The sequence below is a fragment of the Mastigoproctus giganteus genome, chromosome 14 (assembly GCF_048544385.1).
Source record: "Mastigoproctus giganteus isolate SK-2022 chromosome 14, ASM4854438v1, whole genome shotgun sequence".
NCBI classification, from domain to species: domain Eukaryota; kingdom Metazoa; phylum Arthropoda; class Arachnida; order Uropygi; family Thelyphonidae; genus Mastigoproctus; species Mastigoproctus giganteus.
Window position 1 is genome coordinate 25,736,709 of NC_143588.1, and position 27,768 is coordinate 25,764,476.

General features: G+C 38.7%; 1 protein-coding gene across 2 annotated transcripts in view; it reads right to left on the reverse strand.

Annotated features, from left to right (window-relative positions):
• Positions 1 to 27,768, reverse strand: part of Stacl (SH3 and cysteine-rich domain-containing protein) — an 876,542-nt gene that overhangs the window by 428,802 nt on the left and 419,972 nt on the right. For both annotated transcript variants that reach the window (XM_090388808.1, XM_090388807.1), the window contains exon 9: positions 15,020 to 15,131. In XM_090388808.1, coding sequence (XP_090244934.1) covers positions 15,020 to 15,131 — 112 coding nt within the window. The remainder of the gene's footprint in view (positions 1 to 15,019; positions 15,132 to 27,768) is intronic.

Consider the following 27,768-nt stretch of genomic DNA (forward strand, 5'->3'; position numbering starts at 1 on the left):
GGGTAGGAGCCCCACAAGGGCCTGCAGTGCATGTGAGCTGACCGTGCAGCATGCGCTGGAGACGGTGAGTAAGATGCTGCGCTGTATCGTTTCTAGCTTTCTTTTATTGACTGCGGTGGTTGCTTTTTTAAACCAGATCCCTGCTGCATAGCTGATGGCTGGAATGAAGAAAGCCTTGTAAAAGAGGATCAGGGTTCTTTTCCTTAAGCTCCAATCCTTTCGCGAGACTCTTGCTATGAGGGCTGAGTAGTTTTTGATCTTTTTTTGTAGATATACGAGGTGTGGGGTGAATGAAAGATTTTTGTCAAGGATGATTCCTAGGTATTTTAATTCCGTGGTCAGTTTTATGGTTTTCCCTTCTATTTTTATCTGAGGTGGCCTCCTGATATCAAGGGAGCCTTTTAAAAGTATTGAGGATGTCTTATAAGGTGATATTCTTAAGTGATGCTTTTTTGACCATTCTTGGAGGGTATCTATGGCCCTCTTTGCAATAGCCTCAAGTTGTGCACGATTGTCTGCCTCTAGCATCAGGACCAGGTCATCTGTGAAGGCTTGAGCATCTGCTCCGTTTAGATCCTGGTTGAGGAAGCCGTCCAACACCAAGTTCCAGAAGAGAGGCCCCAGGACTGATCCCTGTGGGCATCCCCGGAACACCGGCCAGGTGAGTTGGCTATAGGGTGTAGATACTGAGATCCTTCTGTCCGAAAGATAGGTTTTGATGCATTGGTATAAGTTGCTGGGAATGTTTGCCACCCGGAGTCTGCCGAGGACACTTGGCCACCAAAGTGAGTCAAATGTCCCGGCAAAGTCGATGGAGATAATAAGGAAGTATTTACTATTGCTGTGTGTAGCTGCATTTATTATACATTCCAGGGCATCCATGGTGGAACATCCTCGTCGAAAGCCAAATTGCTTGGGAGAGGGGAGGCCTGCTTCTTGGTAGTAAGCTTGTATCCTGCTGTGTAGTAGGTGTTCATACAATTTACTTAGTACTGGCAGTAGGGCTATGGGTCTGTATGACTCCGGGAGTTCCTGTGGTTTCTTCGGGTTCTTCAGTATTAGTCTAATTCGTGCTGCTCTCCAATCATGGGGAAAATATCCTGCAGATAGGCAGTGGTTACATAAGTTTAATATAGTTGTTGGGATATATTCCACGGTCTTTTTTACAATTTCTGGCTCCAGGTAGTCTTCGCCGGGTGTTCGCTTATTTCTTATTTTTGCTGTTGCCAGATGGAGGTCTTCAAGTGTGAACGGGTCCTCCCGATGTGCTGGGCAATAGTTAGTATTTTCCTCACAGAGCAGAAGTTGCTCAGGAGTGTGGTCTGAGGGCAGTTTCTGGAAGGTGGTATTCAGAATATTGTCTATAGATTGGTGCCAGGATGTGGTATAGTGGCCATCGGGTGTCTTTGTTGAAGATATTACTTCTCCTTTTGGTAATTTATTAGTTGCCACTTTGTATACAACCCCCCAGGGGTCCTTATTCCCTGTTGAGACTAGTGTCTCCGATGAACATTTTTTCCGGGTTCTTATTAGGGCTGTGTATTTGTTTCTGACCTCACGGTATTGTTGTCTGAGGACTTCTACCTCTGCTGCCGGCCAGGATCTTCTTGCTCGCTGGAAGCTTTTACGGCGTGTATTTACTTCATTCCGCAGTCTCTGAAGCTCAGGGCACCACCATGGGACTGAACCTGCAGATGGTTTCTTTCTTTTTATAGCTATGTTTGAAGCCTCTGTGATTAGACTTACTATAGCACGCTCGTGCTGGTCTGGGGGTGAGGTTTGTGCTGTCGAATGCTTCAACAGAGTATGTCAGTGCCTCCCGAAATTGTTCCCAGTTTGCCTTGGCTATAGCAAATCTGTTGAGGATTGTTCTGGGTGTGGGTGGTCTATTGAGGGCACGGTGCATCTGGAAAGTTATTACTCTATGGTCAGAGGTTGTCCAGTCCTCTCTGACCTTCCATGAGGATATGTGTCCTGCTGTGGAGCGAGTGGCTAGGCTTATGTCTATTGTTGCCTCCCAAAGAGTACTTGAGAAGGTCGGTAGATTATTTGGCTGATTCAATATTGTGAAGCTGCTGTTGGTCAGGAATTCTTCCAGGCGCTGTCCATTGGCAGTTCCTCGTCGATCAGGAGTTGTACTGTGCCAGGTTGGTGACCTGCAGTTTGCATCTGCACAGACGATTATTTTAGTATTAGGGAGCTCGTGGAGGACATTTTGTCGGTATTGGGTTGCAGGGAGAATATCTTCGCCGGGTTGGCAGTATAGCGATATGGCATAAAATTCTCCCAATGGAGAGATGATCTGGGCACAGGCAGCCCATTCGTTGCAAAAGTGGGTTATTTTAGTAACCGTGAGAGCAGTGTGGAGGATCATCGCCTGTGAGTAGATGAAAGTGAGTCAGATGAGTATAGCCTATTCTAATCCGTGCAGGTACCACTTCGTCTCGCCGAACTGTGTGAATGCTTGAATGCCAAAATTTTGGGTCTTGCTTCAATTGGAAAAGTTTATTACTTGTTTGGTTATGCCAGAGCTCTGTCCACTGTGCTTGGTATTCTGCTTGAATTATGATATTATAATCAGAGGCTGGAATAAAGACAGTGGTTAAGGTCTAAAGTTGATGGATTTTTAGAATAAATATCAGCCAGTTCATTTCCTTTAATACTCGAATGTGCTGGAATCCAGCAAAAGTTTACTAATTTTTGGCTATCTTCAATTTTCAACAGAAAATTCCTGATATGATTTAAAAGAGGGTGATCCTTATGAGAGGGGTTCTGCATTGCTCTAACTGAGCTGAGAGAGTCGGTATAAACTAAATATTTTACGGATGGGTGAAGAGTTAAATTTTCTAGGGCTAATTGTATTGCATACAGTTCTGCTGAAAAGTTGCTGTACTCAGGTGGAAGAAAAGCTGATATGATGGTAGAGGGAAACACTGCTGCTGCACCAACAGTTGAATGAGATTTGGAACAATCCGTATATATATAGGTAAGAAGTCAATATAAGCTTTGAGTATTGCTAGCATGCAGCTGTTGCACATTCATAGTCTGCAGACGGTTCTTTCCCCATTGGAGACAATAAGTATCACAGGTCGGATGAGGAAAGGTAGTCCATAGTGGGTGAGAATAATTTTTTTTTTTTTTTTTTTTATCTGCTGCCTATTGTGGAGAGGAACATTCCAGTTCTGTGCTATTTCAAGGAGCTGTAGGCCTGCTGGTCGTATTTTACTTGATTTATTTAAACAGAGATTGTGAAATGGTGGGTTAAAGAGGTAAGGCTGAATGGGATGTGGAGAACAACTTTGTATTTTGGCTGCATATTTAAGTAGTAACATTTTTCTGCAGAGGTACAGATGGGGCTCACGTATAGATGAGTTGGAGATGTCCTATATGCACCAAGAGCAATCCGCAGCACATTGTGTTGTACAGGATCAAGCCAGCGTAATACACTCTTTCGGGCAGAATCATAAACTGGGGCACTATAATCCAAACAGGATCTAATCAGTGCTCTATATAAGAGCAGCAAAGTTGTACGATCTGCTCCCCAAGAATGGACAGGTAGAGCTCTGGCATGTTCAGCTTTTTCAGACAGGTAGTACATATTACTTTAATGTGCTCAAAGAAGATTAACTTGCTGTCAAGGATCAATCCCAAGAATCTAATATTGTTGGCAATTGGGATGGTGGAATTTGATATCCGAAGTTCAGGGTCTATATGCAATTCACGCTGATTGCAGAAGTGGATTGCAACTGCTTTCTGATGGGAAAGACGATATCCATTGAGCTCGGCCCACTTATGAACTTTACTGAGAGATATCTGCAATTGCCACTCAATAGATCTCATGTTCTGAGAATGGCAAGAAATAGAGAGATCATCAGCATAAAGATAAGCTTCCACAGTATTTGGAAGTTCTTTTGTAATGGAATCAATTCTAAGGGCAAATAGGGTTGCGCTCAATACAGACCCCTGTGGCACTCCTTCCTGTGAGAATGTAGAAGAAAAGGAATTTTGGTATCGAACGTGGAAAGAGCAGCTCTGGAGGAAGTTCTTAATAAATATAAGCAGGTTGCCTTGTAGACCAAGATTATGTAGGTCACTGAGAATGCCATACTGCCAGGTAGTATCTTGTTATGGAGACCATAACAAGATGTTTGTTTTTCACAAAGGCATTCCGAATTTCAGATTCAACCTTGATCATCAGATCTAAGGAGGACCTGTTTTTGCGAAAGCCATGTTGACAATTACTCAGTAGATGTTGAGTTTCAATGACCCAAGTGAGTCAGCTGTGGATCATTTTTTCAAGAATTTTACCAAGGCAACTTGACAGGGAGATTGGCCTGTAACTATTAGGACTGGAGCGATCTTTCCCATGTTTCAAATTGGAAGTTTCCAATCATTCCTTCCCCAATTCTCGAGACAGTGAAAGCTGTCTAATTTTCTTCCATATTAATCTGGAGTCAGTATTTCTATTGATAGTACATGCAAACAGAGTCTAAGAATCTTTTTTGGCTTGCCTTTAAATGAACTGCGCTTTTGCCTTTAGTTTCTTATAGCTAATTAGATTAGCTGTGGTTGGAGAGCGAGGGAATAAATTTAATGCTTTATTTTTATCCTTTGCTTTCATGCACTCTTCGTTCCACCAGTAGTTGAAGTGACATCGGGTTGGGGGTTTTGATAATGGAATTGAGTATTTAGCTGCATTTAAAAGACGGGATGTGATATAATCAGTTACTTTATCTATAGGCTGTGGTTGGATAGTTTTTTTTGTTCAGAGTGATTGCTGACTGGAATTTCGCCCAATTGGCTTTAGAAAATTTCCATTTCTTGCAAGGTTGGTCTAATGGTGGTTGTGTAATGGGCAGGTCACACACAATTGGAAAATGGTCACTGCGCATGGGATCATCCATAGCGGACCACTGAATGACTGTAAACAGTATCAGGGAACAAATCGAGAGGTCAATTGCAGAAGTCTGTTTCCAGTCATTCAATAGCAAGCATACAGGGGAGGGTAGCTGTTTTAGAAGTTCTTCAAGATCATTATAAGAGTAGGTGGAAGATAGACTGAGACTAGTGTAAATACAATCTGAGTAATCAGACGCACAGCAACGGCTTCAATTTGGGTTTGGAGAATGATTTGGCTAGAAGGGACCTTTGAGTTAATCATAATAGCTACACCACCATGAGTAGAATCAGATGTATTCTGATCTCTTCGATAGATGGAGTAGTTTTTTAGGGATACAGAAATTTGAGTAGTTAAATAGGTTTCTTGCAGACAGAAACCCACTGGACAGCAGCATCTTAATTAAGTACTGAATGTCAATGTTGCCACGAAAGCCTCTACAATTCCACTGTAAAATAAGCGGCATTATTTGAATTTAGAAGAAGCTGTACCTGACGTAGCTGTCTTATGCCGTTCTGGCTTTGGTTTGTGGAAAGGTAGGGTGACTTGTGTCCATATCTTCTTCTACAAACATTTCCAGAAATTGGATCTTCCTGTTTGGATGAATACTCTGCATCCGTCGATGTGTCCTGAATAATCTTTTTTGAAATTGAACTAGGATTATTTGAAGTAGTAGCAATCACTGGAGGAGGAGATTTTACTGGAATCATAAGAGGCGTATTACTTGCTTGGTCTGAGTGCTTCAGGGTATTGGACTTTGCTGAGAGAGGACAGCTCGAGCCCAGTCGGAGACTGATATGTTACATGGAATGGTAACATCAGTTTGGGTGGCTACTGTGTGATATTTTTTTTCAATACTGGAATAGGTACAGTTAGGTATACTGGGTGAAATTAATTTTCTTGCTTCCTGATAGCTAGCCTTGTTTTCAACTTTATATTTTAAAATGTTTTTCTCCATTTGCCACCTCTCACATGTTTTGGAGTAAGCAGGATGGTTCCCTTTGCAGTTGTAAAACATGGCTTTTGCAAAAACAGGTCCTCCTTAGATCTGATGATCAAGGTTGAATCTGAAATTTACAATGTCTTTGTGAAAAACAAAGATCTTGTTATGGTCTCCATCAATATAGAGAAGGCATTTGATACTACCTGGCATTTTGACTGTGATTGGAGGATCCACAATTGGGACAAGCTGGGTTCCCTCTGCATGCTGTTTGAGAGTGGCCACACTTTTGGCATTTATAGCATCTCAACGGATTAGGAATATAATACCAAATGCGACAAAGTAGATATATCCTGCTTTTACTGATGAGGGTAGATTTGGACTGTTAAAAGTGAGAATGATATTTCTGGTGGGTTTAAGTATATTGTCCCTTTTAGTCATAATTCGTTTGACAGCAGTTATGTTTTGTTCCTGAAGCTCTTCTTTAATTTCTTCCTCTGTCACATTAAAAAGGACCCAACTAGATAGCTGTATAAATAAATCTAACACCCTTAGATGTATTTAGGCTTGCATGGGGAGTTACCTTCACTGGAATTTTAGCAAAGTTTGTCATTTGTAAGACTTTTTCAGAATGCCTATGGTTGACAGTTTTCCAAGTCGCCTGATTGCAGTCTCTTAACCATCTTGGGAGACCCTGCAATATTTTACAATTGTTTTTGGATTAGAAAGGGGGATAGCTTATTAAGAGGCTGTTCTGATAACGAGTGCATTATTAGGAATGCAGGAACCTCAGTCGCAGAGGAAATGGTTTTTAATCTCTTTGGTTGAGACACGTCATGCTCATTTTCTGTCTCTGCCCAACAACTTGTGGGTTCTAAAGACGTGAACATATTGAGTTCCACATTGGTTCCTTTTAGCCCTGGCAGATGAACTTTTCTGCCAAGGTTACCGGCCCTGCCACGGGGATGCAGGAGCAGTGCCTGGAGTGACAAAGCGAAATTAGGAGTTAGTCTATTAAATATGAAAAATAAAGAAAGGTAACTTTCCTTTCTTCTCTCTACCAGTACTTTTGATACAAGAGCTACTATTGAACAAAAGGATTTTTTAAGGAGAGGAACATTAAAAAAAAAAAAAAAAAAAAAATTAGATTTCACTTTTCAGAAAGTCGCAGTGAAAGCACAAAGAGAAGTTGCTCAGTCACAATCGCTAAGCACCCAGGGCCTCCATAAAAGCAATTTGACTCCAATGCCACACTGCTCCAATTTGTGCAGCAGTCTTCCATGTGCAACAGTATCAAAAGCATTTCTAAGATCCAAATATATGATATCAAAGTTACTCTTTGTATCCAGTTCCTTTGTGACTATGTCATAGTATCCAATCAAGTTGGTCAGACAAGACTTCCCCTTAACAAAACCATGCTGTGTCTGAGATATAACTGAAGTCTTGTCTAGATGATCCTGCAATGCTGTTTTAACCAGTGCCTCCATTAATTTCCCTGGAACAGAAGTAATTACCTGTGTCTCCCTTTGATCCTCCTTTGTGGATTGGGGTCACATTTGCACATCTCCAGTCCATGGGTACCTCCCTGAGTCCAGGGAAGCTCTCATGATTATGGCTAAGGGTTTGCTTACTTCCTTTGCCACCTCCTTTAATATAACTGGATAGATTCCATCCACACCAGGTGCCTTTCTTATGTTTATCTTCAACAATTTCTCCTCCACTTTACTCTCAGTTATTACAAGATTATCTCGCTTACTGCCAGATTTAATACACCTCTGGCATTCTCCTCCCTGAATAACTCCTCATGTGTGAATGTCGATGCAAAATATTCATTTAGTTTGTTAGTAACCTGAGCAGGATCATCAGCAGTTGAACCATCAATATCAAGTGGACCAATCGGATTCATCCCCTTCCTTCTAGAGTTTTTCCTTTTTTTTTTTCCTTCTTCCTTTAGTTTTTTCTTTCCATCATTTAGTAGCATTAGCATTAGTAGAGGCATTTGATGCAAGAAAGCAAGCTTATGCAGCATCAGCCAAAAAAAAAAAAAACCCACTTCCACTTCACCCCTCTGTTCGTTCAAAATACCTGTCCAGCTGAGCCTTAAACTTATTTAGGCTATCAACCTCCACCACAAGGGATGGAAGTCTGTTCCACCAACCAACCACCCGCTGGCTAAAGGCAAATTTCCGCATGTCTATCCTACATCTGTCTTTCCTCAATTTGAATTTATGCCCTCTCAGGTGATTTTTCTGAGCTAGAGGAAGAATCCCATCAGCATTGAGCATGCTTAAACCATTCAAGGCTTTATACACCTCTATCAGATCACCTCATTGGTGCCTAGTCTCCAGACACTGTAATTTGCAAAACTTAAGCCTTTCTTTGTAAGAGCACCCCTTTGTTCCATTCACTAATCTTGTTGCCCTTCTCTGTACTCGTTCCAGCAGCTCTACATCCTTCTTGAAATGAGGCCTCCAGACCTGTATACAGTACTCTAGGTGTGGCCTGACCATTGCCTTATACAATGGAATAATCACCTCCTTATCCCTGCTGGAAAAATTCCTGTATATCATTGACAATACTCCATGAGCTACTCTTGCAGCCCGTCTGCACTGCTCAGAGAACTTCATATCTGCCTGCACAACCACCCCCAAGTCCCTTTCATTCTCTACCACTGTCAGTGTAGTACCACAGAGTTGATACGTTGCTCTGGGGTTGCTGTTTCCCATGTGTAGTACTTTACATTTGTCAATGTTAAACTTCATTTGCCACCTCTCAGCCCATCTGCTCAACCTTTCCAGATCCTGCTGCAGCAGCATAGTGTCAGTAGTGTCCTTGACAACCCTGCCAACCTTTGTATCGTCTGCAAACTTGGACATTAAGCTTGATATACCATCATCAATATCATTTATAAATACAGAAAACAATAATGGACCTAAAGGTCACGGGTTCGATTCCTGCCTCGGGCTTGGATCAAAGTACTGCAAAAACCTTGGGAGGTGCAATATGGCCACAGAAGCCGATGCGCCAACAACTACCAAATCAAAAAAAAAAAAATAAAAAATAAAAAAAATAATGGACCCAACAGTGAGCCCTGAGGGTCTCCACTAATAACATTAGTCCACGATGAGCAGTGTCCATTGATTGCCACTCTCTGTCTTCTCCCCCTCAACCACCCCTTTATCCATAGCAGCAATTTGCCTCCAATGTCACACTGCTCCAATTTGTGTAGCCGTCTTCCATGTGCAACAGTATCAAAAGCCTTTCTAAGATCCAAGTATATAATATCAAAGTTATTCCCTGCATCCAGTTCTTTTGTGACTGCATCATAGTATCCAATCAAGTTGGTCAGGCAAGACTTCCCCTAATTTGCCAAATTGCCAAAGCTTTCTCGTAATCTGCCTTTGCGTGCCTAAACTCCTTTGTGACTTGGTTACAGACCAGCTTACATCTATCATAGCCTTCTGCAGCACCTATTATTTTATGTATCCTATGCATTTTTCTTCTATGTCACTTGTCTAATTAGTTCATCTGACATCTATTTAGGCCTAAATCTTGAACAATATTTCTTAGTTGGTATGAAAAGCCTAGTAGTTTCCAAGGTTAATTCTCTGAATGCTTCCCATTTTGAATTTGCAGTTGGTAACATTTTCGTTTGGTCCCACCGTAAAGAATTTAAATACTGTCTCAGACCACCACAGTCGCCTTTACGAAAGCAAAACCCTTCCCTTTACCTTTGATGGTAGTTACCTCTGAGTAAATCCCACTTCAACACACTGTGCTCACAACCACCTAGTGGTTCCTTTACCTGCAGATTCTTAATGCATGAAGAATCACTACTGATAATCAGATCAAGAGTATTACTCCCTCAATTGCCTCCCGAACATGCTGATGTAGATTACAATCATCCAATAAATCCACAAAAGCCTTGCTAGTGTATCAGTGACCAACCCACAAATTCCAGTCAATATCTGGGAAATTAAAATCCCCCATTATAAGACTCTCTGATTTACTGGCCCACTTTATTTGTCTGCACAATTGCTCATTATACTCATCAGATTTATTAGGTCTATAACACACACCTACTTTCATTTTTCCTTTCCCAGTACTTATGTCACACCAAACAGACTCAACACTGCATTGTCCATCAACATCAATTGGATGCACTTCCTTTGATTTTGTGTTTAACTAACAACATAACCCCTCCTCCCTTCCTGTCCTGTATATTCTTTCTGTACACCTTGTACTCCCCAAATTCCAATTCTGCACTGCTTATGTTTGTGTGACACCACAATTCTAATATCCCAACAATATCTGCCTTTGATGTCTTGACTATCAATTCAAGCTCATCAAATTTATTTACTCCTAGCATTGGTGTACATGCAAGTATACATGCACCTGTTTTCACTCTTAGTTACCCTAACACAGCCCATATATTTACTTTTTCCACTATGATTCCCAGCAGTCCTGGAAATCCCCATTGCCTTGCTTTCCAGGCTGATGCTCAATTGTATTTCAACAGAAGCAGTGCAAAAATCACTTTCACCTCTACCAGTGGCTACTGTTAATCTATTAGTCCATGTATCCCACCAAGCTAGCAGTTTTCCGACCCACTCAACTCTGCCTCGATAGCATCAGTAAATATTCTTGCACTCTTTCTATTTAAGGGTATCCCATCCCTGCAGAAGCAGTCTCTCCTGTTAACAAGCACAGACCAGGCTGAGAAAAATTCTACCCCTTGCACTATCTCTCCAGAGCCGAACTGATCGACTAGGCCCTCATCATATATTTCCTCCTATCATGTCTGGGCAGAATTGCAGACACTTTCAAATTCAACCCTAATTCACGGCTTTTTTGAGGCACTGACTTGTACTTGTTAAGTAATTCTGCCGGTCTCCTACTCTTAATATCATTAGTCCAACGTGTACAACTATATCACCTTTTGTGCCCTTAAAAGATGATATCTGCTCTACAACGTCATCAACCTTTGCCCATGGCAGACATACCCTGGTCCTGTTCCATCTATCCTTTTTGCACAATATGTTCCCCATTTCCCTGACAATAGAGTCGCCTACAACAACTAGTTTCTTTGGGACCAGCGCATTCTGCATTGGAGTTTGTCACTGTGTTGCTTGATGTTCAAGTGCAAGCTCTGGAATTGTGGGCAACTGAGAGCTTGATGGGCCCCTCAATTTAAATCCTTCGAGGGCATCCACCCTGTCCTTCAAGCCCATAACAATGCTGAGTTGGCGCCCGATTTCCTCACACTCCTTACAATCACACACACAAAGACATTCCCCTTGGCAATATTATGTCCTGTTCCTGATTGCTGCACAAACAAGCAGTGCATTTCAATAGACTGTGATTCAGAGGACAACTGTCCCCCTCAGTTCTCCTCTGAGCCACAGCACTTCCATTAGTTTGAACCTTTTGCTTTGCTGCTCTGGTCTCAGTCGTGATTTCTATTCAAGTTCAATAAAATTCCAATATAAAATATAACTCTAAACTTATATCCCAATGCAGTTATAACACTAGATATATATATATATGTATTTCGGTATTGAATATTATCTCCGAGTTACACTATGTCTTTCTTATCCCCTGTCAACATATATGTATTAATTTATGATGTTACGTTTGTAAGAACTAGGTCACTATATTTATTTAGTTAAATAAAGTACAATTCAACCGACAATTAAATTTAATAAGATTAATAAATTTTACTGATTTATTGATACTACTATACTCACTATCTAGTTTTCCATTACACCTTACGCTATCTAGTTTGGTGCACACGTTGTATTGTATAACAATGGTGGCAAGTTACGAACGGTTAATCTACGGACACAAGGTATTATTTACTTTCTGAATCGTGCTATCTAAATTCAAAATAAATCACGGAGCTTGACTAGGTCTATACGTTACTAATGGAAAATAATTTACTCTAACAATTATGTCAATAAAGCGACTAAATATAATTAAAAACTTTGTGTTCGTGGGAGCTGCAAAAATTGTACAACACATGGATTTGTTATCCTTACCGATACTAAGTAATAACCTACAAAATCTTTAACTAAATTCAAATTAAACTAAAGTATTGTTACTAGGAATATAAAGCAACTCTAAAAAATAAATTAATATGCCAATTTAAGTCAATAAAAAAAAAGCAAAAACTTCTCTATCAAGAGGAGCCGTAAAAACTTCGCCTGTTCACGTGTACTCTCGCACCCAAAATGACAATAAAGAATGTTTATAGCTAGGAAATACCCAAAACAGTTGATTCAAAACACTATATCAACAATAAAAAATATTAATAATCCTCACAGCAACAGTACTAGTAAGGACTATACGATGTTGTTATTTGGTTTTTAGGAGCATTAGCAACTAAGGCCATATTGCTCTGGGGATATGCGGTGATCATTCCCTGAACAGTCCACATCCTACGTATTTGGTGGTCACGGGCTCGAACCCTGGTCTAATCAAGAGGCATGTGCTACGCACTGCCGCTCCTGCTCACCTGGCTACAGAGGCGCCAAAGGACTATACACAGTGCACCAAAGTTTGTTTTGTTTGTTTTGGGATTTATTGGGCGCATCGGCAACTATGACCATAGTGTGCCATACATATGATAATTATGCATGCCATTTCTTCTCAAATAGAGAAAATGGAAAAAAGGAACTAGAAAGTATTTTTTTTTTCTTCTTTCTTTTAGCTAACTAAAGGAGGTGATATACTTTAATCATCTTGAGAAAGTTATATATGCTTGAGACATTTGTTTCATTGTTTAAAAGTGAGGTAAGTGTAGGATGTTTTGTTGTGGCTGAAGTGCAAAGATTGTGGCGTTCTCTTGTATATTTTGTGCATTCAACACCAGAATGTGTTTCACTGACAGCATTGTATTACAGTGATGACATTGAGGGGGTATCTCTTCTCTTAAACCATGAGTGATATTTGTGTGACCTATTCGCAGATGAGCCAATATTACCTCCTGATGTCGGACTGAACTAAAGTTGGAAGGCCATCGCTCAAGGTTTCCAGGCACAGAATTACATTAATTTTTTCTTCTTATAATAAACTGGGAACCTCCCTTAGTAATAGAAAGAGACTTACAAATACAAAATTAGAAGACATCAACAGTATAATATATATCTCATTAAATGTCAACAAGGTTACAATGCCTGTTATATAGGTAACAACACTACCAAATACGGGTCATTAGTTAGTTAGTTATTTTTTTTTTTTTTTAGGAGCATTAGCAACTAAGGCCATATTGCTCCGGGGATTTGCGGTGGTCATTCCCTGACCTTTCCGCATCCTCCGTATTTGGTGGTCACAGGCTCGAACCCCGGTCTAATCAAGAAGCGTGTGCTACGCACTGCTGCTCCTGCCCACCTGGCTACGGAGGTGCCATAATACGGGTCATCTAAAACTGCGAACACAAGAGAATACTACCATTACAATAGTTTTAAAACCAACCAATTCAATCAGGCACTGAACTCACACAACATGCACAGTCATAACCATAACCTGTTAATTAACTCCACTATTACTCTAACTAAATTAAATTCCAATTATAGGATACTTCAATATGAAGCCTTGGCAGTAGAACAGTATCGACACAATAATATGTAACTTGAAATATTAACGAGACTACCAGCAGGATTTCCACCAATACACCTTAAATTTCCACGTGTTTAGCGTGACGCACCACGGGAAATTAAAACTATACAAATCTTGCCTTCACTTATACTACTCAGCCAACTGAAAATGAACATATCTAAAGTCTTCCATTTAGACTCTTGACTTTTAACTCTACAGTTTTAGTTCTTCTCATTTACATACATTTTAGGTTCTTCATGTTTACATAGCGATTTTCTGGATGGCAATAGGGAAAAGGTAGTGCACTTCTTCCCCAGGACATAGGTTAAATTTTTAATGTAGTTAAACTTACACTTTTATCTTTCTTATGAACTTCAGGTTATAAATACAGATTAAGAGAAGAGTAATAGAGAAATTAAGACATTGCTATAAATTAATTATGAGAAAATAGACAGTACTTTCAGTTTAACTATAAAATGCTTCCTCTAAGTACCATTTAACTTTATCTTAAATAAAACAGTATCAGAAGAGCTAATTCTCCATCCAACAACATTAATTTGGAGAAGAAATTTTTTGCTATCTGGATGGGGTAATCAGAACCATAAAAATTAAGTTTTCAGAGCATCCCAATTTTGAAATAGTTAGGTTTCGTACCTTTTAACTGTGCTTGTTTTTTAGGATGTTTGCAAATGAGTAAAGCACTTATTGTCATTACCATATCTATCCATATGTAATAACCTGACTCTCAGTGGATGGAGTTTCATAAAAATCTCATACTGGGTCTTTAGACAGTTATGTTGAGCCATTGCAGATTTCATTAAAATGAAATTTGGATTTATTTCTTCCGTAAAATTCTCTGTACATAAAATGGAAACATGTTTCAGGTGTTTGGGCATTATTCAATAAGGAAAAGTCAGATCAGCATATCAAATTTTAACAAATGCTGCGATTATATCCCTGGATAGGCTTAGGATCAGTTTAGATTCCACACCCCTTTCCCTGTATATATACATATGTAGTTTGTGATTTTCTCCTGTCCCATGCTTGCTATGGGGGCTTTTAAAATTTAATTTGATAAACAGTCAGTTTTGAAGTTTCTCATTTTGTTTATTGTGTCAAATTATTTCATGTTACATATCCCACTGGAAAATTAATTCTTTTTTCATTATTTGTATCTATACAAAGCTCGAGACTTTTCAAGGAGATCAGTTCACATCATATTACAATAAAGAATGCAAACACAAGCATAACTACTTTTCAATTTTCATTTATTTCATATTTTTTTAATTAAAGAAGCTTTTGAAAACAGTATCAATAAACCTTACATGATATCTCACTAAAATAGTAAAAACTTCAGGACTGCTCTTTGGATAAGTTTCCTAAAATAAATAAATAAAATGCACCTCAAATGCAGATTAAATTTTAAATAGGTGTATTAAATTGAAGAAAATATGATACTACATAACAATTTGGCTGGAACCACACAATGAATCTTAAATGATTCATTGTGTGGATGAAGAGGCTAAAATCAGAGTTCTATATATAACACAAATATGCAAGAAATATCACAACTTAAGTTTTATTACCTGAGCCTTGACTGCAGCTAAGTGGATATGTGCAACTTGGAGATCAAATCTCTTAAGACTGATATCTTCCTGAAGTTCATTGGCTTTATTATACAAAAAAGATTCTAAACTCCTAGAATGGCATTAAATTTTTAAAATTAAAATTAAGTCTAGCATATAATTAAAATACAATCTGCTAATGACAACATAATTATAAATAGGGGGGGGGGGAGAAATACAATATTTATTGTAACCATAAGGAAATATATACATGAATGATGTTGCACCCATTGCTACCCCAAGTACAGTAGTCCACATCATGAGAACAGCAATATGACAATATGGATTATAATGTAATGAAATTAATATATATTTAGTTTGCATTATATTTAGGATGAAACATTATCATTATACAAAAAATAAATCTTGTTTTTTTTATTATACATAATAAAAAAATAAATAAGACAAATCACAGCTGATGCTGAAAAAACAACAATTTAGACAGTGTGGTTCGTGAAAATTATCTGAACAACCTCATTGAAACTCCAGGGGTTAAGCATGTTTCTGTTCAGGGTTTTATTTATAGTTTAACTTAGCATTTGTAGTGGCATATGATGCAAGAAAGCAAGCTTATAACAGCATAAGCCACAAAAAAAAAAAAAAAAAGAAAAAGACTTTCCATTTTGCAGGGAAGCTTTGCATGGCTATAGGTTGATAACTACATGAGCAGCAAGGACATGGTGAAAGGTATTAGCAGAGGCAAATTAAGCAAGAGAGAAAGCTTATAATAACAAAAAAAACCCACTTCCCACTTGTCACTGCCTTCTAATACTTTGTATAATCCCCAGAGGCTCACATCTGTGAGTATGGGCTTGGCACACCCAGGGTCCTGAGCTGGATATCAACATTCTTCTCTTTCTTGGTGATTTCTTTCTACTTCTTTCTCTCTCAGGGTAACTTGGGAATTTTTTTTTTTTTTTGGCTGGTGCAGCACAAGACTCAGGCTTCCTTGCACCATATGGCTAATAATAATATGCTACAAGTTATGACCATCCCAATCATCATGTCAACCACAGGTATGGTGCCAAAAACCCTACATAACAACCTAGCAGAAATAGGTCTCCCAACGAACACCTGCAAGGAACTCCAGAAAGTCGCAATCCTGAACACCTGTAGGATAGTCAGAGAGTTCCTAGACCAACAGTAACACCAGACATAATAACAACCACCCTGTGTAATTGGTAGCAATACCCGTCACAAGGTGGAACCCACAATCAGGGAGAAATAATAATAATAATTTTTCCCTAAATTTTTTCAACTATCCTTCATCAATATAAATTTTTTTTCATTATGACTTCCCCCAAACCCTCTCTCTCTCAATATGAAGTTTGTAGGCTAAAGCCCTTCGGGTAGTAGACAGGTTGATAAAGGGAAGAACAAATACTCTAAACAAATTCTGGAAAATGCCATTAACTATATCTACATATAATGTCCACACCTTTTTGAAATGCAGAATACCTCTATGTAATCTGTATTCAAAAACACTGATGGAAAACAGAATTAAAATTAGAGAAAACAAAATTATATCCGGAAACAACAAATAGACCTTTATCTACTGACAAATCTGGAAATAGGGGTGTTGGTTGTTGTTATTTGGTTTTTAGGAGCATTAGCAACTAAGGCCATATTGCTCCAGGATATGCGGTGGTCATTCCCTGACCTTTCTGCATCCCCCGTATTTGGTGGTGACGGGCTCGCACCCCGGTCTAATCATGAAGCGTGTGCTACGCACTGCTGCTCCTTCCCACCTGGCTACGGAGGTGCCATCAGGGGTGTTGGAATTCTTGTCAATTCTATAATAAACTATCTTCTATTCAAAGTATTTCAAACAGAATAATTTCAATTTCGCTAAATTCAAATCCAAAAGCTACGATTACCTGTATATATGCACACCCACAGAAATGGCTGAAGAAATAGATAAAGAAAGATTTTACAAAGACCTATCAAATCATGTGATCAACATCCCTACCCATAATCTTCATCTCATTGGTGGAGACTTCAATGCTTAAATAGGAAAGACTGTTTCTGGCACTACTCAAAATATAGGTCACTATACCTTTCATGAATACACAAATGAAAATGGGCATCTCTTTACCGTCCATATTCCCACACAGACCTGGGAATACCCAAATGAAACAAAAACACAAAATGATCATCTTAATCAATGGTAAATGGACAAGATCAGTACAAAACTGCAGAGCTCATAACAGTGTAGAGATAAACTCAGATCAATAGTCAGTGCTCACATTAAACTTCACCCTAGCGCACCCAAACCTACTAGCAAAAACAATCCTAAATATAATTTGACCAAATTAAACAATCTTAGAAAAGCAAACAAATTCATGAAAACAGAGATGCATCAACAGACAACCTAGACAACATATCTCAATAAAGAAGCATTAACAGACAACCTAGAGAACAATTTTGATATTGTTCTCTACGTTGTCTGATAACATAAATTCCATCCAACAAGCTGCAAGTCAAGCCTTCAACATTACAAACTCCAAGAAGACTAAAAAATAAAAGGGAACGGGTGTCCCAATCCACAATCACCTTGATAGAAAAAAGGAACAATCATTAAATTGCTTAACAATGGCTTATTTTCACAGTACTCATCTCAAAATCCATAATTAATTTTAATTCATAGAAGGCGAAAAGTAAAAAGAATTAAGATTAAACTATTTAAAAACATGCCCTAAGGAGAAAGAAGTGCACAACTTTTTCCCAAGGTTGTTTTCTATAAAAGAAAAATTCAGAATTACCTTACCTTATTAAATATACCTTGGGAAAAAGTTGTGCACTTCTTTCTCCTTAGGGCATGTTTTTAAATAGTTTAATCTTAATTCTTTTTACTGTCCGTCTTATAAGAATTCAAATTTTCAATTACGGATTCTGAGGTGAGTACTGCAACAATAAGCCAGGGCTAAGCAATTTAATGAGAAACTAACAGTACTTTAAGCCCTAGCTAATTAACACAATTGTGCAAGGAACAATCTCATGCAAAGACCTAAGGAAATGTACACTTAAAGATCCTCTGACCAGGTTACGCACATTAAATAATCAAATATGTTCAGCATTTAAGACAGATAAAGAAGCCCAAATTCAGAATTACTGTCAGCAACTTGAAGACTGTCAGAAAACTCATAAAATGAGAAAAATGTACAATATAGCCAGATCATTAAGTAATAAAGAAAGAAAGCCTATTAAACTAAGAATCGGAGGCAGGCATGGAAGAGCCCTCGAAACCAAAGAAAAAGAAATGGAAGAATGGTAAAAACATTTTCAAAACCTATTAAATCCAGCAAAGCCATACAATCACAAAAACCTTACCCAATATAGTAGTCTAAAATGTTCTCCCGATCAATTGTAACAGCCTCACCATACAGGAATTAGAAAAAACATTAAAGCAACAAAAGAAATGGGAAGGCAGCAGGACCCAATGGCATCACAGTCAAGGCCATTAGGTATTGAGGAACCAAACTTAAAGACCAACTCTTAAACATATTCAATACAGCTCTGGCCACTGGGACTATTCCTTCACAATGGAAAGAAGGACTCGTACCAATACTCAATAGAGCCGAAAATAAGAGGAATTACACTTCTATCAATTGCATTGAAAATTTATAACAGGATGTTAAATAAAATAGAACCTCATATTACTCTTCCACTCTGCACAAATCAAGCTAGATTTCTTAAAAACCGCAGTACTATTGAACATATCTGCTGTATTAGAAGATTACTTGAAGCCAAATATAAAAATCTTCCATTGATTTTTAATTTTATAGATTTCTTCAAAGCCTTCGACTTTGGAGAAATTATTTTGCCAGGGTCCTCATTAACAGTAAAAAAAAACCAATAAATTTCCTATCACTACTGGAGTTCTACAGGGAGCCACCTTAGCTCCCTTTCTCTTCATAATAACCCTAGATTATATTTTCAGGCTAACAGAGGATGAATTCGGGATCATCCTAGAAGATTCTACAGGTCAATTTCCCTTAGGTGATATGAGTTGTGCAGATGATATGCTTATTGATGACAACATTGCATCGGCACAAAAACATTGACACACTTTGCCAAATCTAAAAGGTGGTAGATGACTTTCATCAACCGGTGAAATACCACCACTTTGCTTATTGGAGGCTTGAAGTGCTGAAACCCATGTTTAGTCTCTAGAGCAAAGTTTCCGGCATCCCCCTCTCCCCATACTTCTCCTTCAACCCATGCACGGTACTAAGTACTATAGGTTTTTGAGACCTTTTGTGTTTGGGATTTTCATAAAAAAAAAAAGGCAGAAATCTTTGAACTAAAGATCAATGGTAGCAAAACAAAAGTTCTTATAAATCAATTAGAAGGATCTCTTCAATTAAACAGACTATAAAAAGTAAAAGATTTTCTCTACCTAGGTGAATTCATAAATGACTCACTAAATATTGTTAAAAGAAAGCACAAGGCTTTGCATTTCATTCAACTTTAAACAATATATGGAAATCCGATCTAATCACTACAGATACGAAAATAAGATTATATAAAAGCCACTAATTTGTCGTTATTACTTTATGGTGCACAAACCTGGAATGTTTCTACTAAAAAAAACTCCTAATATCATCAATAGTTTTGGCACTTCTTGCCTTAGAATTTTATCAGGGTACTCCTGGGGGTCCTATTACCAATGCAATAATTTTAGAAGAAAGTCTTCAAGAACCTTTGGTAACGACTCTACAGAAAAGCCAATTGATATGGCTAGGACACCAACTCTACTTCCAGCAGCCCACTTCATCTCACTTTCTCTATATAAACCAATAAATGACCATAGGAAACAAGGGAAACCCAAAATTCAATTCTGGCAGTACATCATCAAAATCCTTAATGAATCTGTACAACTAACTCCTACTGTCATTTTCCAAAGAGCAGAAAACAGACTTGGCTCTCACTCATACAACAGACTTTTCTTATATCAGAATTTTTACTCCAGAACTGCTTATTTACTCACAAAAACTTTCTTTTAATCATGTTCATATGTATATTGTTTCCCTATTTACATTGTATTGTAAATAAATTGATGATGTGGGTTGCCTGAGCAGAAGTAAGGATACTATTAACATTTAGCTTACCCCAACCATTCAAAACAACTCAATCAGACTTACCTGCAGGTGGCTAGTTTTCTGATGCTCCAATATGTAGAACTGAAGTCTTACTTGGTAACAGTATCTTTTTGTTCCCCCCACTAATCTCATTGCTCTTCACTGCACGTGAAGATCCACAACTTTTCCAAAATCAGGCTTCAAGAAATGTATGCATTGCATAAGATGTGAAATAACCATTACTTTAAACAGAGAAATAATTAACTCATTACCCCTGCTGGCAAAATCTCTACATATCATTTACAAAACCAAATAAACCCTAGCCTGTCTGTACTGTTCAGAGAACTTCATGCCTGACTGCACAATCACCCCCAGGCAGTAAGCAAGATAATCTTGTAATAACTGAGAGCAAAGTGGAAGAGAAATTGTTGAAGTTAAACATAAGAAAGGCACCTTGGGAGGATGTGATTTATCCAGTTATATTAAAGGAAAAATAAAGTAGTAAGCAAACCCTTAGCCATAATTATGAGAGCATCCTTGGATTCAGGAGAGGTCCCCAGAGACTTTACGCTGAATCCAAGATATTCGTGTCATTGTTGAAGTTTATAGCTTAAATAGATTCAAGGAAGAACTAAACAAACTTTTGGAGTGAATGGATGGGTGAAATGGGAAGGGTTGGGTTTTTTTTTTTTTTTTTTTTTTTTTGGCTGATGCTGTATCATATGCCTCTACTAAAGCTAGTACAAAGAGTGGTTATCAATGGGCACTGCTCTTCATGAACTAATACTATTTGTGGAGTTCCCCAAGGTTCAGTGCTGGGCCCATTGTTTTGTTTTCTATATTTATCAATGATATTGATGAAGGTATATCAGGCTTAATGTTTAAGTTTGGTTAATGACAGTAATCAGGGTGAACTACAAGATCTAGATCAACAAAATGCAATAAGATCTAGGAAAAGTGTGTTGATGGGCTGAGAAATGGCAGTTGAAGTTTAACACGTTGGACAGAACTTGTGTAGGAGACCCACTAATTGCGGGTCTTGACTACACAAATTGTCTGTCTACGATGTCCAATAAAGTTTCGAGACTTCAGGATTTCCATAATTTTTTTTACACTATTGAAGGTTAACATTGAAAAATTCAAGATACTGCATGTGGGTAGCAGTAATCCCAAAGTAACTTATCAAATGTGTGGTACTACAAATCAGGTTAGTGGAAAATGAAAAAAGACCTGGAGAAAACTGTGCAGTCAGATATGAAATTCTCTGAGTAGTACAGACATGTTGCTATAACAGCTCATGGGGTTTTGTCAATGATATAGAGGAACTTTACTAGCAGGGATAAGAAGTTGATTATCCCGTTGTATAACGGCATGTTTAAGCCACATTTTGAGTACTGTATACAGATCTGAAGGACTCACTTTAGAAAGTGATGCAGATCTGAGCAACCAGATTAGTGAAGGGAACAAAAGGATGCTCTTACCTAGAGAAGCTTCAGTTCTGCAAATTGCAGCATCTCAAGACTACACACCAATGTGGAGACCTGACTGAGGTGTTTAAAGTCTTGAATGGATTGAGTAAGCTAAATGTTAATGACATTCTTCCACTTGTTGAGACTAGACACATGAGGGGGATGTTGTTGTTGTTTGGTTTTAGGAGCATTAGCAACTAAAGCCATATTGCTCTGGGGATATGCGATGGTAATTCCCTGACCTTCCCACAACCTCTGTATTTGGTGGTCACGGGCTTGAACCCCAGTCTAATCAAGAAGTGTGTGCTACGCACTGCTGCTCCTGCCCACCTGGCTATGGAGGTGCCACATGAGGGGGCATAAATTCAAACTGAGGAAGGATGGCTGCAGGATAGATGTGTGGAAGCTTTCCTTCAGCCAGCGTGTGGTGGATTGTAGGAACAGATTTCAACCTGTTGTTGTAGAAGTGGATGGGAAAAAAAAAAATTAAAGAAAGAAATAGATAAATTGTTGGAGAGTATGAATGGATGAACTGTGCAGGGTTTTTTTTTTTTTGGATGATGCTATGTAAGCTTGCTTTATTGCATAATTTGCCATTATTACTACTACTACAATCTGTTTATTCATAATAGTAGCTTGCCCCTAAAGCTACACTGCACCAATTTATACAATCACATATGTGGTGTAGTAACGAAGGAAGGCTTTACTGAAATCTAAGTACAAGATGTGAAAAACTTGAATATTTTTTCACATCTTGTACTGAATATCATCATTCTTCCCTTTCTTGGTGATTACTGTTTCTTCTTCTGTTTTAAATTTCGGCCAATGCTGTATAAGCTTGCTTCCTTGCATCATACCTGACAGGAGATACAGATCATTAATAGGTCAAGGCTGAAAAAAAGTCGGGAGTTAGGATTAATTTTCAAATTGTCTGCAATCCTGTCCAGACATTATAGGAGGAGTATATGATGAGAGCCTTATCAATTAATTTGGCCCTGGAGAGATTGTGCAGGGCTCAATGGGTAGAATTTTTCTCAGCAGGGTCTGTGCTTGTTAACAGAAGAGACTGCTTCTACAGGGATGGGATACACTTAAATAGAAGGGGTGCAAGAATATCTGCTGATGCAATCAAGGCAATATTAGGTAGATAGGAAAACTGCTAGCTTAGGGGAATTCACAGACTAACAGAAGCCACAGGCAGAGGTTGAAATGATCCTTGCACTGCTTCTATTGGAATGAGCAGCAGCCCTGAAAGCCAGTTGCTGCAGATTTCCGGAACTGCTGGGGGTCATGAAACAAGTAAATACATGGGCTGTGTTAGAGTAACTAAGAGTAAGAATGAGTGTATGTATACTTGCATGAACACCACTGGTAGGAGTATAGTAAATAAATTTGATGAATTTGAATTGCTGGTTAAGACATCCAAGGCAGATATTGTTGGGATATCAGAGATGTGGTGCCACTCAGATATAAAAGATGCAGAATTAGAATTTGGGGGGTACAATGTGTACAGAAAGGATAGACAGGACAAGAAGGGAGGAGGGTTATGCAGTTTATGAAAGGCAGATTATGAAAAATCTTTGGCAAAGGATGCAAAGAAAAACAGCAAAGACTTCTTTACTTATATAAACTCTAAAAGGAAGCAGATGAATCAGATTGGTCCACTTGATATAAATGGTTCGACTGTAGATGATCATTCTCAGATAGCTGCCGAACTAAATAAGTATTTTGCATCTACATTCACATGTGCAGTTATTCAAGGAAGAGAGGGCCAGATGTTTATCAAACTCAAAAAAGGTGTTACATGATTTTGTAATAACTGAGAGCAAAGTGGAGAAATATTGATGTTAAACATAAGGCACCTGGGGGTAGATGGGATCTATCCAGTTATATTAAAGGAGATGGCAAAGGAAGTAAGCAAACCCTTAGCCATAATTATGAGAGCATCCTTGGACTTGGGGGAAGTCCACACAGACTGGAGATGTGCAAATGTATCTCCAATTCACAAAGGGGGATCATCAAAGGGTGACACGAGTAATTACAGACCTGTTAGTCTGACTTCTGTTCCAGGGAAAATAATAATGGAGTCACTGGTTAAAGAAGCATTGCAGGATTATCTAGACAAGACAGTAGTAATAATTCATACACAGCATGGGTTTGTCAAGGGGAAGTCTTGTCTGACCAATTTCATTGGATATTATCATGTGGTCACAAAGAAACTGGATGAAAAAAATAATTTCGATATCATATACTTGAATTTCGGGAAAGCTTTTGATACTGTTGTACATGCAAGGCTACTATACAAATTGGGGCAGTATCACATTAAGTGCAAGTTGCTATAATGGATAAAAGGATGGTTGAGTAGAGGAAGACAGAATGGTAATCAATGGATACTGCTCTAAGTGGACTAATGTTATTAGTGGTGTCCCTCAGGTTTTGGTGTTGGCCCCACTGTTGTTTTGTATATTTATCAATGATAGGGATGAAAGTATATCAAGCTTAATGTCAAAGTCTGCAGACAATACAAAAGTTAGCTGGGTTGTTAATAACAGTAATGACTTTATGTTGTGCAACAGGATCTGGAAAAGTTGGGTAGATGGGCTGAGAAGTGGCAACTGAAGCTTAACATTGACAAATACAAAGTACTGCTCTAAGTACGGGTAGCAGTAACCGCAGGGAAATGTACCAACTATGTGATGTTACACCCAGGATAGTGGAAAATGAAAGAGACCTGGGGGTAATTGTGCAGTCAGATATGAAGTTTTCTAAGCAGTGCACACAAGCTGCCAGTGTAGGTCATGGGGTCTTGTTAATGATATACAGGAATTTTGCGAGCAGGGATAAGGAGGTTATTATACCCTTGTATAATGCAATGGTCAGCCCACACCTTGAGTACTGCATACAGGTCTGGAAGCCTCATTTTAGGAAGGATGTCGAGTTGCTAGAACAAGTACAGAGAAAGGCAACAAGACTGGTGAAGGGAACAAAGGAGTGCTCTTACCAAGAACGGCTTAAGTTCTGCAAATTGAAGCCTCTGAAGACTAAGCACCTGTGAGGCAATCTGATTGAGGTCTTGAATGGATTGAGCAGGCTCAATGCTGATGGGATTCTTCCTCTTGCTCAGATTACAAATCTGAGGGGGCATAGATTCAAACTGAAGAAAGACAGTTATAGAATAGCCTCTTTGCTTCCAAGAAAATCATCTGGAAGACAGCTTCCAGGTACCACTGCTTGCCTCAAGGGCATGTAAGTATTTCTGACATCATAAGCAGTTCAAGGAATCACCCTACAATTCACTCTTGTTGTGTGTTGCACTATCTTTGCCTATCCAAGTCATGAATGTTCTGTAGGTTTATGGCTTTAGTGTTGTATTATGACTGACCACATAACAAATGCCAGCAAAAGATCACTTGGAAATTCAATGGTTAGTTCCCATCCGTTGCCATTTAGAGGCAGGCCATAAGCCATTCACTGATACTCTATATTAGACTCCAGTGAGAGTATCCCTGAAGAAAAAAAAAAATTTTTTTTTATAAGAATAATAATTATTATTATAATACTTTTTCTCCTTTATGAGGTTTTTTCTGTCCCTCAATGGATACTGGTACCAAGTGCACGGAGTAGTTGATTGCTTCTGGTTACTATTATTACTGTTATTATTAATGTTGGTTAAGGAAATCTCTCACTATTCTACAGGATTATGGCTATTGTAATGGTCATTACTTGTCCAATATGCAACATATCTTGACTTCCTAATCTTTTCCTCATGTTTCCTGGAGGTTGCTGGTGTGGGCACTGCTATGTCAATTATCTTGTTAAAATTAGGAGGAAGAGACAATACTTAAGGAGTGGAATAATAAAGCCATAATTTTGACTAAGAAAGGAGACAGAACAGAAATGGAAATTATAGACCAATTGGCTTGTTGTTACACATCTAAAAGTTGTTCACAAGGGGCATTTGCTAACAGATTAGAAAGAAAACTTGATGAGAATCAACCAAGAGAAAGCTGGCTTTAGGATAGGATTCTCAACTATGGATCACCTTCATATAATATCACAGCTAATGGAGCATATGAATATAAAATGCCATTATTATTATCATCATCATCAGCCATATAGTACAAGGAAGCCTGTTTATACTGCACCAGCCAAAAAAAAAAAAAAAAATTCCTGAGTTAACCTGAGAGAGAGAGAGAAGTAGAAAGGAATCACCAAGAAAGAGAAGAACAATGACATCCAGCTCAGGTCCCTGGTTTTGCCAAGCCCATACTCACCAGATGTGAGCCCTTGGGGTTAATATGCCTGGCATTTGTGGATTATGAAAAGGCATTTCACTCCATAAAGCATAAGACAGTGTTGTGGGAAATGGAAAGGCAAGGCATAGACATCCCATAACATTATCAGTTTTACGAAAATATATGAGAATGCTACCTCCTTTATTAGACTAGACAAAGGCAGTAGCAAATTTAAAACTGAGAAAGGAGTTCAACAAGGAGACAATATCTCCAAACTTGTTTGGAAACAATCTACTCTCTTTGATCTTCTCTAGCTTAAAATCTCCATACCTCACTGTGTAAAATTCATCTCTTGTCTCTACCGTTCTCCCAACTCCACTAATCACTCGGAGCTTTTTGACTTCATCTCTTTGCAACTTTACTTTCCCCAGTCCAACTTTCATAACTGTGAGGTAATTTTCCTTGGTGATTTCAATGTTAACAACCCCAGCTGGTTTCCGTTTTCTAGTCACACCAACCCAGCTGGTCGAGATGCTGAGGCTTTTGCAATTACTAATGACCTTGCACAGATTGTTCATTTACCTACAAGAATACTGGACAATCCAAATCATACAGCCAACACGCTTGATCTTTTTCTCACAAACAATCCTTTTAAGTACACTGTCGAAGTGAGAGGTCCTTTAAGCACTTCAAATCACAACTTGGTGATTGTCTCTTCTCCAATGGAGCTTTATCTCATGGCTATTCCCAACCTCGTGTTGTTTGGCATTCCAAGAATGCAAAATGGGATAACCTGCGAGATTTCTTTTCTTCTTTTCCTTGGTCGGATTACTGTTTCAAAACTTCTGATGTCAACGTTTGCTCAGATCGTCTCAGTCAAATTATTCTTGCAGGAATGGAATCCTTTATCCCACACCCACTTTAAAATCTCGTCCTTTATCTAAACCTTGGTTTTCCAATAAATGTGCTAAGGCTGTTCAAGAGAAGACTGCTGCATATCGTAATTGGCTTGTTTCTAATTCTTCAGTTTCATTTTCTGCCTACACAAAAGCTCGCAACAACAGTCCAAACTACAGTTTAAACAGGCTAAGAATAGAAAACTTGCTTCTTGTCCTAATGGTAGCCAAGGATTCTGGTCCATTGCTAAAGCTATTGGCCGCAACTTTGGACCATCTCTGCTGCCACCTCTGTCCAAACCAGATAGTTCTGTTGTCACTTCAGCCAAGGATAAAGCTGACCTGCTAGCATCCCATTTTTCTTCCAACTCATATATTAATGATCTTGGTCAAACACCTCCCACCAATCCCAAAAACCTCCACTCAATGCCTCCTGTGGTCTTCCATCAAAAGGATGGAAGAAGGATTTTGACGAATCTTGATACTAAGAAAGCTCCAGGTCCTGATGGTGTTTCTCCACTTGTTCTCAAAACCTGTTCTCCTGAACTTACTCCTACTCTTTGCCGCCTTTTTTCAATTTCTTATTCCAAAGGTGTTTTTCCTTCTGCTAGGAAATTTGCCCATATCCACCCAGTTCCTAAAAAGGGTGACAAATCCCTCCCATCCAATTATCATCCCACTGCAATTACTTCTACTCTTTCTAAAGTAATGGAGAATTCAAATAACCGCCAACTCTTAAACTGCCTAGAAACCTTCCGTCTGATCAACGATCGCCAATATGGATTCCGTCAGTGTCGATCCACTGTTGATGTTCTGGCTTATGTTACCCATTAATGGACTAATTCAATGGAAAAGGTTTAGTGAAACATAAGAGCCTGCTCTTGACATCTCAAAGGCTTTCGATCGTGTTTGGAATAAAGGTCTTCTAAACAAGCTTCCATCTTATGGTTTCCCAACTGTTTTTAGTAATTGGTTATCCAGTTTTCTCTCTGATCGCTCACTGAGGGTGATGGTAGATGGCTCTCTGTC